A 12,973-nucleotide genomic window follows, 5' to 3' on the forward strand; every position below is an offset into this window, starting at 1 on the left:
AAGAAATAAGATGGTGACAAAAAGAGGGGGACGAGGCCGGGGGGGGGGGGTGGGAGAAAAAGAGAGAGAGAGAGAGAGAGAGGAGAGAGGAGAGAGAGAACCAGATTGGCATGGGACTTCTCATGCAGCACTGGGTCCTAGAAACCAGTAGGGTACATTCCTTCACAGTTCCTAGTGAAAATGACTTTGACTTAGATATTTGACATATATATATATATGTGTGTGTATATGTATGTGTATATATATGTATATATACATATATGTGTGTGTATATATATATATATATATATATATATATATATATACACATCTCCAATTAAACAACAAATCAAGTGAGAGAGCAAACTTGTTCCTGCCTTAGGATGCTTACCCTTGCTGGCAATGTCTGCCCTCAAGTCTGCATGGCTTGCATCTTTTCCAACACTTCAGAGAAGCTTTCTGGGCACATGGGTTCATTGACTATTTATATACTTTAATGTATGTTTGAAATTTTTCACAATAAAAGGTTTTTTTAAAAAAATCTCAGTTTCTAAGAATGGTCCCAGTCAGACCTGTTTCTATTTCAACCTGCCTTGCTATTCTTATCTTCAAAGATTTCCTCATCAGTGGTACACAGATAGGACCTCTGATCATCTACCAATGGGTTACCTTGAACTATCTAAACCTGTGACCAGAATCACCAATTTGAAGACCACTGGGTAGACTTAGAGGTCATTCACATAATATCATGCATATCTTCTCTATAGGCATGTGAGCATACAGTACTGGTGAGATGTAAAGTGTTATGTATAAGCTCAGTAAAACATTTGGCAGTATCTTAAAAAGTCAAACATTAATTTACTGTAGGATTTACTAACTCCACTCCAAGTTATTTCCAAAGGAAATGAAAGCTTATGTCTTTGAAAAGATTATTCAGAAGTGTTCACTGCAGCTTTATTTGTAATAGCCAAAAACTGGAAACAACCCCAATGTTCCATAAAAGGCAAATTAGTACACAAATTGTGCATTAGCTATACAAAATAATACTATTCAGCAATATAAATGAACCATTGATAGATGCAAAAATATAGATGAATCCCAAAATCATTTTGCTGAGTGAAAAGAAGTCAGACCAATAAAAAGAGTGCCATGCTAATATGATTCCATTTACATAAAATTCTTAAAAAAGAAAACTGAGCTGGGTGTTGTGGCACATGCCTGTAATCCCAGTGACTTGAGAGACTGAGGCAGAAGAATCACAAGTTGAGACCAGACTTAGCAAATTAGTAATACCCTAAGCAACTTGGTGAGCCCCTGCCTCAAAAAGTAAAAAGGGCTGGGAATGTAGCTCAGTGGTAAAGAGCCCCTAGAATCAATACCCAGTACCTGCCCTCCCGCTGGGAAAAAAAAAAAAAAAAAAGAACCAAACTGATCTAAAGTTGTATGGGGATCAGAGGAAGAGAAAAGTGGGAAGGAAGAATTATAAAAGGGCACAGGAAACTAGCCAGTATTTTGTTACCTTGAGTAGGGTAAAGGTTTCATAGGCATATGTGTATATATGTGTGTGTGTGTGTGTGTATATATATATACATTATGTACATATATACTTATGTACCTATATATCAAGTTGTATTCTTTAAGTATGTATAAATTTAGGGGGATAGTGACTAGAAGGGGGACATACAGTGGGTTCTGGATGCTGGAAATGTCATCTGATTGTTAGTTTAATTAGTGTGATGACTTTGGGAAATTTTATCAACTTACATGTTTGTGATTTCTTTTTGTGGAGGGATAATACAACAAAACTACATCCCTAGCCCTTTTTTTGTTTTGTTTTTTTGAGACAGGGTCTCACTGAGTTTCTGAGGCTGGCCTTGAACTTGGGAGCCTCCTACCTCAACCTCCCAAGTAGCGGGGATTACAGGCATGCACCACTGTGCCCAACTATATGATTTTTGCATGTGTGTTCATGTTCATTAACAATTAAATGTTAAATAATTTTAAATAAAGGGCATGAGCTGGGCATGTTGGCACATGTCTGTAATCCCAGCAACTCTGGGTATTCGGGCAGCTGAGGCAGGAAGATCACAAGTTCAAGTTCTAGGCTAGCCTAGACAACTTAGCAAGATCCTGTCTCAAAATTAAAAGATAAAAAGGCCTGGGGATGTAGCTCAGTGGTAGAACACCCAAGTTCAATTCTCAGTGCTCCCCCCCCCCAAAAAAAAAAAAGTCTTGAGGGATTTTTTTCTCATTAAACTTTGTTTTAATGGATCTCAAAATTCTGTGATACATTTTTAGTCGAATTGTTTCCATTAAAAAGTATTGATTTTAAATGCAAATAACTTAAAACTGACACACTCACAAAAAAATGATCCACAAAACATTCTTCTTTAAAAGAAGTCAAATTATCATTGTTTTCAGATGATATGATCCCATACTTAGAAGATCCAAAAATCTCACCCAAAGACTGCTAGAGCTAATAAACAAATTCAGCAAACTAGCCAGTTACAAAATCGACATGCAAATTAATAGCTTTTCCATATATCAACAATGAATCTGCTCAGAAAGAAGTCAGGAAAATAATTCCATTCAAAATAGCTTTCTTTTATTTCAAAAATAAAATAAAATACCTAAGAATAAATCTAAAGAAGGAGGTGAAAAACCTCCACAATCAAAACTATAGAACATTGAAGAAAGAAATTAAGTAGTACTTGATATAATTTATTTTCAAAACCCCAAGGATGGTTCATGCTGGACTTTCTTTTCTGTCTTGTGTACTAATGCCTGGGGCCTATGAACTATAGATCTTCCTTGTCCTATAAGGAAAGAGACATTTTACTGAAAGATAAGGCTCCATAAGTTTGAACTGAAGCAGCATATACCTTGGATGAAATGTTCATTTAATTCATCTCTTTTATTTTCTTTTGTTATATAGATTTTCCTGATTTTAGGTGTCATGTGTATTATCCTAGCAATCGGGCATGGTATTTGGGAGACCAAGAAAGGCTACCACTTCCAGATTTTTATGCCATGGGAAAGTTATATCTCTTCATCAGTTATCTCTGCCATGTTCACTTTCTGGTCCTACTTCATTATTCTCAACACCATGGTGCCCATTTCTCTTTATGTAAGGTAGGTATCTTTGATCATTTGGGGTTATAGGGAAAGGGGTTGACTTCATACTTTCTGCTTAATTCTCCAACTAGAGCATGAACTTATAGAAAGAATATACTACATGCTATTTACTCTTTACTTTCCACATGCATGGTATATAAAACATTCTGAGAGACATATGGAGAGTACATAATGCCTTCCATGTCTAGAATACTGAGCTAGATACTACATGGTCTGTACAAAAAGAAAACTATCTCTGCCCTCAAATAAGCTGCAAGTGACTAAAAAAGAAATACAAACATATGAAACAATTTTAAAAAAGACACAAATTTTGTGATGCTGAAGCCAGGCCAGGCAGTGTCTATTACCAATGAGATAGGATCTAAACATTCATTCATATGTCAGTCACTTAGTACTCAAGAGTATATTTTCCCATAGAAACAAGATGGCAAATGGTAGAAAGGTGTGGTTATGATCTAAGTTCAGTCCCTAAAAGTTGGAGAAGAGGAAGGGTGTTTCCTCCCCCTTTTTTTTTCTTTTAATGGTTTTTTAGTTCCTAATAGACCTTTATTTTACTTATTGGTACGTGGTGCTGAGACTTGAACTCAAGGCTTCACACATGCTATGCAAACACTCTACCACTGAGCCACAACCCCAGCCCTCCTCCTCTTTTTTAAAAAAATACATATTTATTTTTTTAGTTGTAGTTGGACACAATACCTTTGTTCCATTCATTTCTTTTTATGTGGCCCTGAGGATCGAACCCATGGCCCCACACATGCTAGGTGAGCACTTTACTACAACTGAGCCACAATCCCAGCCCCTCTTCCCTTTTTTAATAAGCACCTTGGACAAAAATTTGAAATAGATGAAACAAGTCTTCACCATACTTTGGTATTACTTTTCTTAGTTAAGCATTCCTTTGCACATACAGAGACCCAAATGTGTTTTAGTTTCCTCCTTTCCTAAGGCCGTCAGTATGACATCCCAGCCTCCAAAAGCATTGCCTTGTTTAATAAATATTTATTGAACACCTACTATGTGCCAAGCAATAATCTAGGTATTAGAGCTAGAAACATGAATAAGGAGCCATCCCTTTCCCTAGAGCTTGCAGTGTAGCCATGGAAACACACACATAAATAAAGAATTATGGTATAATATGAAAAAAATGATGGAACTGAAATATTTAAGTGCTATAGGAGCCTTGAGAAGGAATAGATAAATTCTATCTGTAGAGGTGAGGAAGATTTTCAGAAAAGGTAATAATCAAACTGATATTTGGAAAAACAGATAAAGAACATTGCAAGCAGAAAGTTCAGCATGTACAAAAGGTGTAGAGGTTTTTAAAAGCTAAACTAAGGTATCGATTGATAATTTCAAGTCAGATCCAGAAAAGCCTTAAATTCCAGATCAAAGAGTTTGAATTTTATCCTAAAAGCAGTAAGGAACCAGCCAAGATTTTTCTAATGAAAGAAAGAATGTGATTAAATATTCGGGTTTAGAAAGACTGATGTGGCTGGTAAAAGCCTAGAAGGGGTCAAGTATGACTCCAAGCATGAGGATCATCAATAAAGAGTCACCCATGAGAATTTGAATAATTCTTTCTTCAGCTCAAAGAAAAAGACTCAGGCTTTTCAATGCTGCTGTCTCAGACAGGGGTCACTGATAAATCAGTTTAACATACATTAAGTATGAATGATGACAACAAGGAGGTCCCTTAAAAATCTTCATAGTTTTAAAATGAAAATGTTATTGACCATAAAATATCTATAATGCATGTTATTTGCAGCAGAAGAACAAATGTGACAAAGGCAACATGGAAATTGATAGAAACAGAGAGGCCATTAGGGAAAAGGCACCCCACAGGCAGGCTGACTGCCTAGGAATTTTTCAGGTCAGCCCATAAGCCATTTCTGGTTTTCACAGCTTCTTCTCTTCTTCTGAAACAATGAAACTCTGGGTATGACAGGTTTCTCTCTCTTCTCCACAATATAGCAGAATTAATCTTTTAATTAGGTCAACTTAGCCTTTTATAAGTCAAATAATATTCCAAAAGTTAAAAATTTGTGACTTTTCCTGGATGCATTTTAGAAAAAGTGAAAGGGGAGTGCAACTCAGACAAGTTAATCAGGTATATCTGGATCTAGGTGGTAAAGCCTTTCATGGTGATAGTCAAGGTCAGTTTTTTTTTAATATTTATTTTTTAATTGTAGGTGGATACAGTATCTTTATTTTATTTTTATGTGGTGCTGAGGATTGAACCCAGTGCCTCACACATGCTAGACGAGCACTCTACCATTGAGCAGCCACCCCAGCCCTCAAGGTCAGTTTTGATGTGCTGCTTGCTAAGAAAGTTCCTTCAGGAGGGCAGGTTCCTAGAGAAGATGCTCTGATTTTCAGATGCTGGCTCCTGACCTGCCATGGGACCAGTAAGAAGAAACCAAGATAATGTATTTGTCATGCTCTGACCAAGACCTTTCTTTTCTTGCTTTCTCCTTAGTGTTGAAATAATAAGACTAGGCAACAGTTTTTATATCAATTGGGATCGGAATATGTTTTATCAACCAAAGAATACCCCAGCACAGGCTCGCACTACCACACTAAGTGAGGAGCTTGGCCAGGTCAAATATTTGTTCTCTGATAAAACAGGGACATTGACTCAGAACATCATGATTTTCAACAAGTGTTCTATCAATGGAAAGGTCTATGGTACGTATGCATTCCTGCTTTCCTGAGTCCTAGAAAAATTCTGCTTTGCTAGTTTAAGAGTAAACTAGTTATACTGACCATAAAAAAAATTAAGACCCTTATTCCAGAGGGATCCTATACTACACCCAGGAGGAAGAAAGGCCACAACTGAGTAGCCAGGAAGAATCTGAACAGACAGACCTTGCTAGGTTTCCCCATTCAAATCTATTGCCATTAGTTCAGATCCTTAATTATTCATCCAGGGTCTTGCATTTTTGATCTGAGAGTGTCTTTATCATATAAAACTATTATCAAATAAATGTGTCATGTTTTTCTCCCATGGTGGGGGAAAAAGAGTAAACTAGCTTTAAATCTATGAGCTTCTGAAATTCACATTTACCTACTATTCTCATAGTCCTTTCTATTCACTAAGCAAAAAACACCCAGCCCACTCAGTTCCAACCAAAAAGTGCAAATTTAGTACCTTGTAGATGGAGTCCATTGTGTGGACACTGAGAATACCAAAATGTGCGAGACTTAGTCTCTGTCCTCAAGGAATTCACAATGTACTGAGGAAAAACAATATACTCAGTTCATTGGCTATTAAATCAGGTGGGTGTTGGTTAATGGCTACAAATTTTCAGTGAGATAGAAAGAATAAGTTTTTGATCTACTACAGAGCACAATGACTATAATTAGCAATAGTATATTATATATTTCAAAATTGCTAAAAGAATATATTTCAAATATTATTACATGGGAAGTGATAATTAATTTGACATATTAATTAACTTGACAATCATTTCACATTGTATACATATATGAAAACATCACATTTTATCCATAAATATACCTAAATAATTGTCAATTTAAAAAATAACCATAAATAACTAATTAGAACAAATAAATAAATTTAAAAGAAAAAAATTAACCATAAGTAAAAATAAATCAGATAAAACAGTATAGTATTGAAGCCTCTAATCCTGATTCCCCTTTAGATCAACAAATAGACAAAGGGGAATGAAGGGAAGGGAAAGAGGATGGGAATAGAAGAGAGAAAAATGAATCACACATATCTTTCTTATTCTTGTATATGAATACACATCATATATCACCAAAGTAACAGGGTCCTAATTGGAACAAGTTATACTTATTCTATACATGAATAATGTGCAAAATACACTCTATCATCATGTATATCTAGAAAGAACAAAATAAACCCACAGACAGTACTGAAAGAAGCTATCGGTTTGATTAGTGTCTTCCATGGCTAGTCCTTCATTTATTGTATGCCTTAAACATAACCTTGTTTTTGTGAGAATTAAATCCTCATGTGTGTGAACATTCATGCCTCCTGCCCTAGACAGCAGAAGGAGGTAATCACACCTGAAAAGCTAGAGCACATGGGATTGTCTTCTGGAGTGATGAAAAAGTTTTGAACTTGAGAGAGGTGGTAGCTACACAACATTGTGAATGTATCAAATGCTCCTAAACTGTACACTTTAAAACTGTTCATTATATGTTGTGTGGATTTCACCTCAATAAAAAATTAAACATTTTAAATTAAAAAAAGAACATTCTGATATTTTTCTATTACTATTTTAAACCAAGCTTTTATTTGTATAAACTCTGAAGGCTAATTTTTTGATGAGTTGATTTAGGTGAGGATGATAATTCTCTGGCTCATTTTCCAACCTGAATGCACTGGGTAAGGTTGAAAGGATCATTTCTGTACTTGGCATCAGGTTGTCCTCCATTCATCTGTCTGTACCATCCACTGGTCAAGAATCCTAAACACTCTGTAATTAATTCCACTCCTCTTCTAGGTAACTTTTCGATTGAGTGGCTTCCTAAGTTTGGAAGTCTCTCAAAAGATACAATGACTAACCTCTAGCCTGGCCTTGAGTCTTAAGGGAAAAGAGCTGAGTGTGGCCCAATCAGAAGACTTCTTCTTGTCTTTGGTTTAGGGAAAGGAGCTTACTAGGGGCACTGAGGGTTAGGTGGCCTGAGGGGATTCGAGGCAACTTGACTACAAACCTAAGATGAAGAATCAAAAGAAATGTTTTTAAAAACACTCCTTTAAATTATCATTGACTCAGCAATTCCATTCCTAGGTATCCCCCACAAAATGAAACAAGGACTCAAACAGATATACACAAATAGTCATTGCAACATTATTTTCAATAACCCAAAGGTGAAAATAATTCATGTGGCCATCAACAGATGAATGGTTTTTTAAAAGTATATAAATTCAAAGGAATATTATTTCAGCCATAAAAATTAATAAAGTTTGATACATGATACAACATAGATGAACCTTGAAAAGCCCGATATAAAAAAAAAACATTATGCAAAGTGAAAAGCCAGATATAAAAAGCAGAGTTCTACTTCTATGAAATACAGAAAATTGGAAAATTCATAGAAATAGAAAGTAGAATAGAGGTTACTAGAGAGGGATGGGGAGGAATAGGAAGTTTCTGTTTGGAATAGTGGTGATAGTTGTGCAACATTGTAAATGTAGTTAATGCCACTGAATTTTACAGTTAATATGGCAGCTTTTGTGTTATATGTATTTTACCACAATTAAAATTAAACCCTCCTTTAAACCCCATGCCAAGTCTCTACTCTGTTTGCTTACCAATAGGTAATTCCTGTAACAAGGAGGAACTAAGGGAGTCACTACCTGAGGTGAGTGATTACAGCTTTCTGGGAAACGCATTTGGGAGCTGGGTGAGACTGTGCCACGTGGAAGCATCTCTAATACAAAGGGAACTCAGTCCCCGAAATATTAAAGCTTTTACTAGCCTCAAAATATCAGAAACCCTTATGTAAATGGTCTATGTTTATCTGAGGGAATTTGGGGGTTTTAATGAAAATAGCTATGTTGTCTTTTCCTCTTTAAAAAAAAAAAAGAATTTGTGCTCATTGTAAAAAAAATTCAAATAATATAGAAATATGTGAAGAAGAAAGTTAACACTATTCAATCCAATTTTGGTGACCAATGTAAAATTTGTGGGGTTTTCCTGACAAATAGCTAGATAGCTAGATATATAGATAGAATGCTATTTTCACCTTCTCTTTGTTCACCTGAAACTCTAGTGAGGTCATCTTTCAATCTCAGCAGATATAGGTTTATTATTTTTTCTTTTAAATTTTTTTTAATTGTTGATAGACCTTTATTGTATTTATTAATTGATATGTGGTGCTGAGAATTCAACCCAGTACCTCACATGCTAAGCAAGTGCTCCACCACTGAGCTACAACCCCAGCCCATGGTTTATTATTTTTAAGGGGTATGTAATAAGTATCCAGTTGTATTAGTGTACTTTAATATAACCAATCCCTATTTTTTTCCATTTTGCTATTACAATAGAATTTTGTTAAGCACCTGGTATATACATTATTATATAGTTATGCTTTCTTAGAATAAATCCCCAGAAGTAAAATTGGTTGGTCAAAGAGTAGCCCTATTTTTAATACATTTAATTGTGTTATATTGCCCTCCAAACAGATTTGTATCACATACATACCCCCCAAAATATATGACAATTCTTTTTCCCCCATATTTTTGTTAGTACTGGGTCGTAACAGTTTTTTTTAATCTGTGGAAATTTAATTGGGTGAAAAATAATATTTCATTTTGAAATTAATTTTTAACTATAAAGAAAAACATTAAAAGTATACTTATTTATAGAATATTGTGATGTTTTGATATATGTATATACACATATATAAACTGTAATATTCATATCAGGGTAAACATATCTACTCAAACATTATTTCTTTCTGGTAAAAATATTAAAAATTCTTTTCTTAGTTTTTTTTTAATATAAAGTACATTATTATTATGTATCGTTACCCTTCTGTATAATAGCATACCACAACTTCTTTTTTTGTGTGTGTGATGCTAGGGATTGAACCCAAGACTTTGTGCATATGAGGCAAGCACTCTACCAACTGAGCTATATCCCCAGCCCCACAACTTCTTGATCCTACCTAACAGTAACTTACCCATTGATCAACCTCTTCCCATCCCACTCTCCTGAAATATTGCATTCTTAATTTACCTTGCTTTGGTTTCTAATGAGGTTGAATTTTTCTTATGTGCTTATTTTCTTTCCCCTTACAAATCTCTTTATTGCCTACTTACACTTATTCTTTGCCCTTTTTTTTCTTATTTAAAGAGCTCTTCATATAGTAAAAAACAACTCTTTAATTTTTTCCATTTTGTCTTTTGGTGTTTGGTTCTTCTTTTTTTAATTAATTTTATTTTTTAACTACATGACAGCGGAATGCATTGCAATTCTTATTACACATATATAGCACAATTTTTCATATCTCTGTATATAAAGTATGTTCACACCAATTCATGTCTTCATACATGTACTTTGGATAATGATGTCATTCACATTCTACCATCATTGCTAACCCCTTGTCCTCCTCCCTTCCCCTCCCACCCCTTTTCCCTATCTAGAGCTAGTCTCTATTCTATTTCTCCCATGCTCCCTCTCCCTACCCTACTATGAGTCAGCCTCCTTATATTAGAGAAAACATTCGGCATTTGTTTTTTGGGGATTGGCTAACTTTGCTTAGCATTTTCTTCTCCAACTCCATCCATTTACCTGCAAATGCCATGATTTTATTCTCTTTTATTGCTGAGTAAATTCCATTGTGTATATATGCCACATTTTTTATGGTGTTTGGTTTTTTAAATAATTTTTTCTGTGTAGAAGTTTTAAACTTATGTAATCAAATCTGAAATCTTTTTTCTTCTAGGATTCATGACAAACTCAACAGTCCTTACGCATACAATTATAAAAATAATCTTCTTATGCACTCTTCCTATCTCTAGCTATTCATTTTTACTATTTTCTGCAGCATTGGACGTCAGCTTTTGTGTATGGGTTGTTTTAAGCATTCCTGCGCAGGGCTTTCTCCCTTGCCTCCAGGTTACTCCTTACTGTATCCCTGTCCTGATAGAGATCCAACCCCAAACCTTAACCATTTGACTTACTTACAGCTGGCTCTACTCTCAATGTTCACCTTACCTACCCATCCAAAGAGATTGGGAAGGGGAAGGAAAATCACTTCTTTTCATAAATAGTTTTTCAGGAGCTTTCTTGGCAACCTTGACTGTGTAAACAAAGTTATACTTTCTAGGTATTAAATTCTCCCTGGAGTTTCTTTCTCTTTCTTCTTCCTTTCACTACTGATTAATCATAGAACACTTTGCTGTATATCACTGGAATTTCTTTTCTTATAAACAAACTTAATTGCTATTTCAATCTCTTCATAAAAAGGCTCACTTCTCCCTGTCTAAATTAAAACATGACTTTCACTGAGAACATATCCATTTTCCTCCATTTCTTTCATACTCTGCATACTATAATCCCTAAGATATTTGAGAGTCAGAGACAGGAAGGACCAGGTATATTGATAAGTGAAAGCAAAATTAAGTCTGTGAACAATCATGTACTGCAGATTCTTTGTCATGAGACCTTATCTTTGTCTTGCAATATTCCTTTCTATTCCTATTTTTTTAAATGTTACAAAATAAGGTTTATTCTGTAATACTTTATCATAATGAATTGCATCTCTTTGGCAAAAATAAACTTTATAAACATTTTAATAATCAGAGATTAGATACAAAAGCTAATCATTTGTAAGTTGTTTTTAATATGAGCAAAGACTGGCAACTGAGAAGTGGTTCATTTGGACTGTCATCTACTGTTTCTAGCCCTCTTTTGTCCTGTGGGGCAAAAATAGTGCAACACAGTGATGCCACTGTACTTGGAAGCTGAACTCTGTTCCCTTCTCAGCTCCCCAGTCAGGCAGAAGACAATGAGAAACAAGACTCTCCCCAAACATCACTTAAGAATAGGGAATGTTGGGCTGGGGTTGTAGCTCAGTGGTAGAGGGCTTGCCTTGTGTGTGAGGCATTGGATTCAATTCTCAGCACTGCACTTTAAATAAATTAAAGGCCCATAGATAACAAAAAATATATAATTTTAAAAAAGAATAGGGAGTGTTTACCTCCTCACATCCTCAGGTTTGATTATCGGATAAGATTTGAGAGTTCAAAGAGTAGTTTAAAGATAGCTGTAAGTCATTCAGAATATTTGGGGTAAAAGTGGAACAAGAAGGGTCTGCCATGATTGGATTAGAAATAAGACCCAGCAATATGCTGTCTCCAAGAGACTTGTCTCATAAGCAAAGACACCTGTAGACTAAAGGTGAAAAGATGAGGAAAAAATATATATCATTCACCTGGATCTCATAAACAAGCAGAGGTTTCTATCCTCATATCAGATAAAGTGGACTTTGAGCCAAAGTTAATCAGAAGGGACTAAGAAGGTCATTTCCTACCCCTTAAGAGAATTATACATCAACAAAACATAAAAATCGTAAATTTTTTTTTATTGGTTGTTCAAAATCTTACACGGCTCTTGACATATCATATTTCAGACATTAGTTTCAAGTGAGTTATGAACTCCCATTTTTACCCCAAATACAGATTGCAGAATCACATCAGTTACACATTCACCTTTTTACATAATGCCCTATTAGTAACTGTTGTATTCTGCTACCTTTCCTATCCTCTACTATCCCCCCTCCCCTCCCCTCCCATCTTCTCTCTCTATCCCATCTACTGTAATTCATTTCTCTCCTTGTTTTTTCTTCCAATTCCCCTCACAACCTCTTTTATGTAGTTTTTTATAACAATGAGGGTCTCTTTCCATTTCCATGCAATTCCCCTTTTCTCTCTCTTTCCCTCCCATCTCGTGTCTCTGTTTAATATCAATCTTTTCTTCCTGCTCTTTCTCCCTGCTCTATTCTTAGTTGCTCTCATTATATCAAAGAAGACATTTGGTATTTGTTTTTTAGGGATTGGCTGGCTTCACTAAGCATAATCTGCTCTAGTGCCATCCATTTCCCTGCAAATTCCATGAATTTGTCATTTTTAGAGCTGCGTAATACTCCATGGTGTATAACTGCCACATTTTTTTAATCCATTCATCCATTGAAGGGCATCTGGGTTGGTTCCACAGTCTAGCTATTGTGAATTGTGCTGCTATGAACATCGATGTGGCAGTATCCCTGTAGTACGCTCTCTTAAGGTCTTCAGGGAATAGACCAAGAAGGGCAATAACTGGGTCAAATGGTGGTTCCATTCCCAGCTTTCCCAGGAATC

The 12,973-nt window shown here is 35.4% G+C and overlaps 1 protein-coding gene across 1 annotated transcript in view; it reads left to right on the forward strand.

Moving 5' to 3' along the window:
• LOC113175935 (phospholipid-transporting ATPase FetA-like) overlaps positions 1 to 12,973 on the forward strand; it is an 82,993-nt gene that overhangs the window by 42,037 nt on the left and 27,983 nt on the right. Inside the window, exons 11-13 of the mRNA XM_077797349.1 lie at positions 2,915 to 3,111; positions 5,594 to 5,802; positions 10,802 to 10,818. Coding sequence (XP_077653475.1) covers positions 2,915 to 3,111; positions 5,594 to 5,802; positions 10,802 to 10,818 — 423 coding nt within the window. The remainder of the gene's footprint in view (positions 1 to 2,914; positions 3,112 to 5,593; positions 5,803 to 10,801; positions 10,819 to 12,973) is intronic.

Source organism: Urocitellus parryii, chromosome 4, assembly GCF_045843805.1.
Source record: "Urocitellus parryii isolate mUroPar1 chromosome 4, mUroPar1.hap1, whole genome shotgun sequence".
Classification (NCBI taxonomy): domain Eukaryota; kingdom Metazoa; phylum Chordata; class Mammalia; order Rodentia; family Sciuridae; genus Urocitellus; species Urocitellus parryii.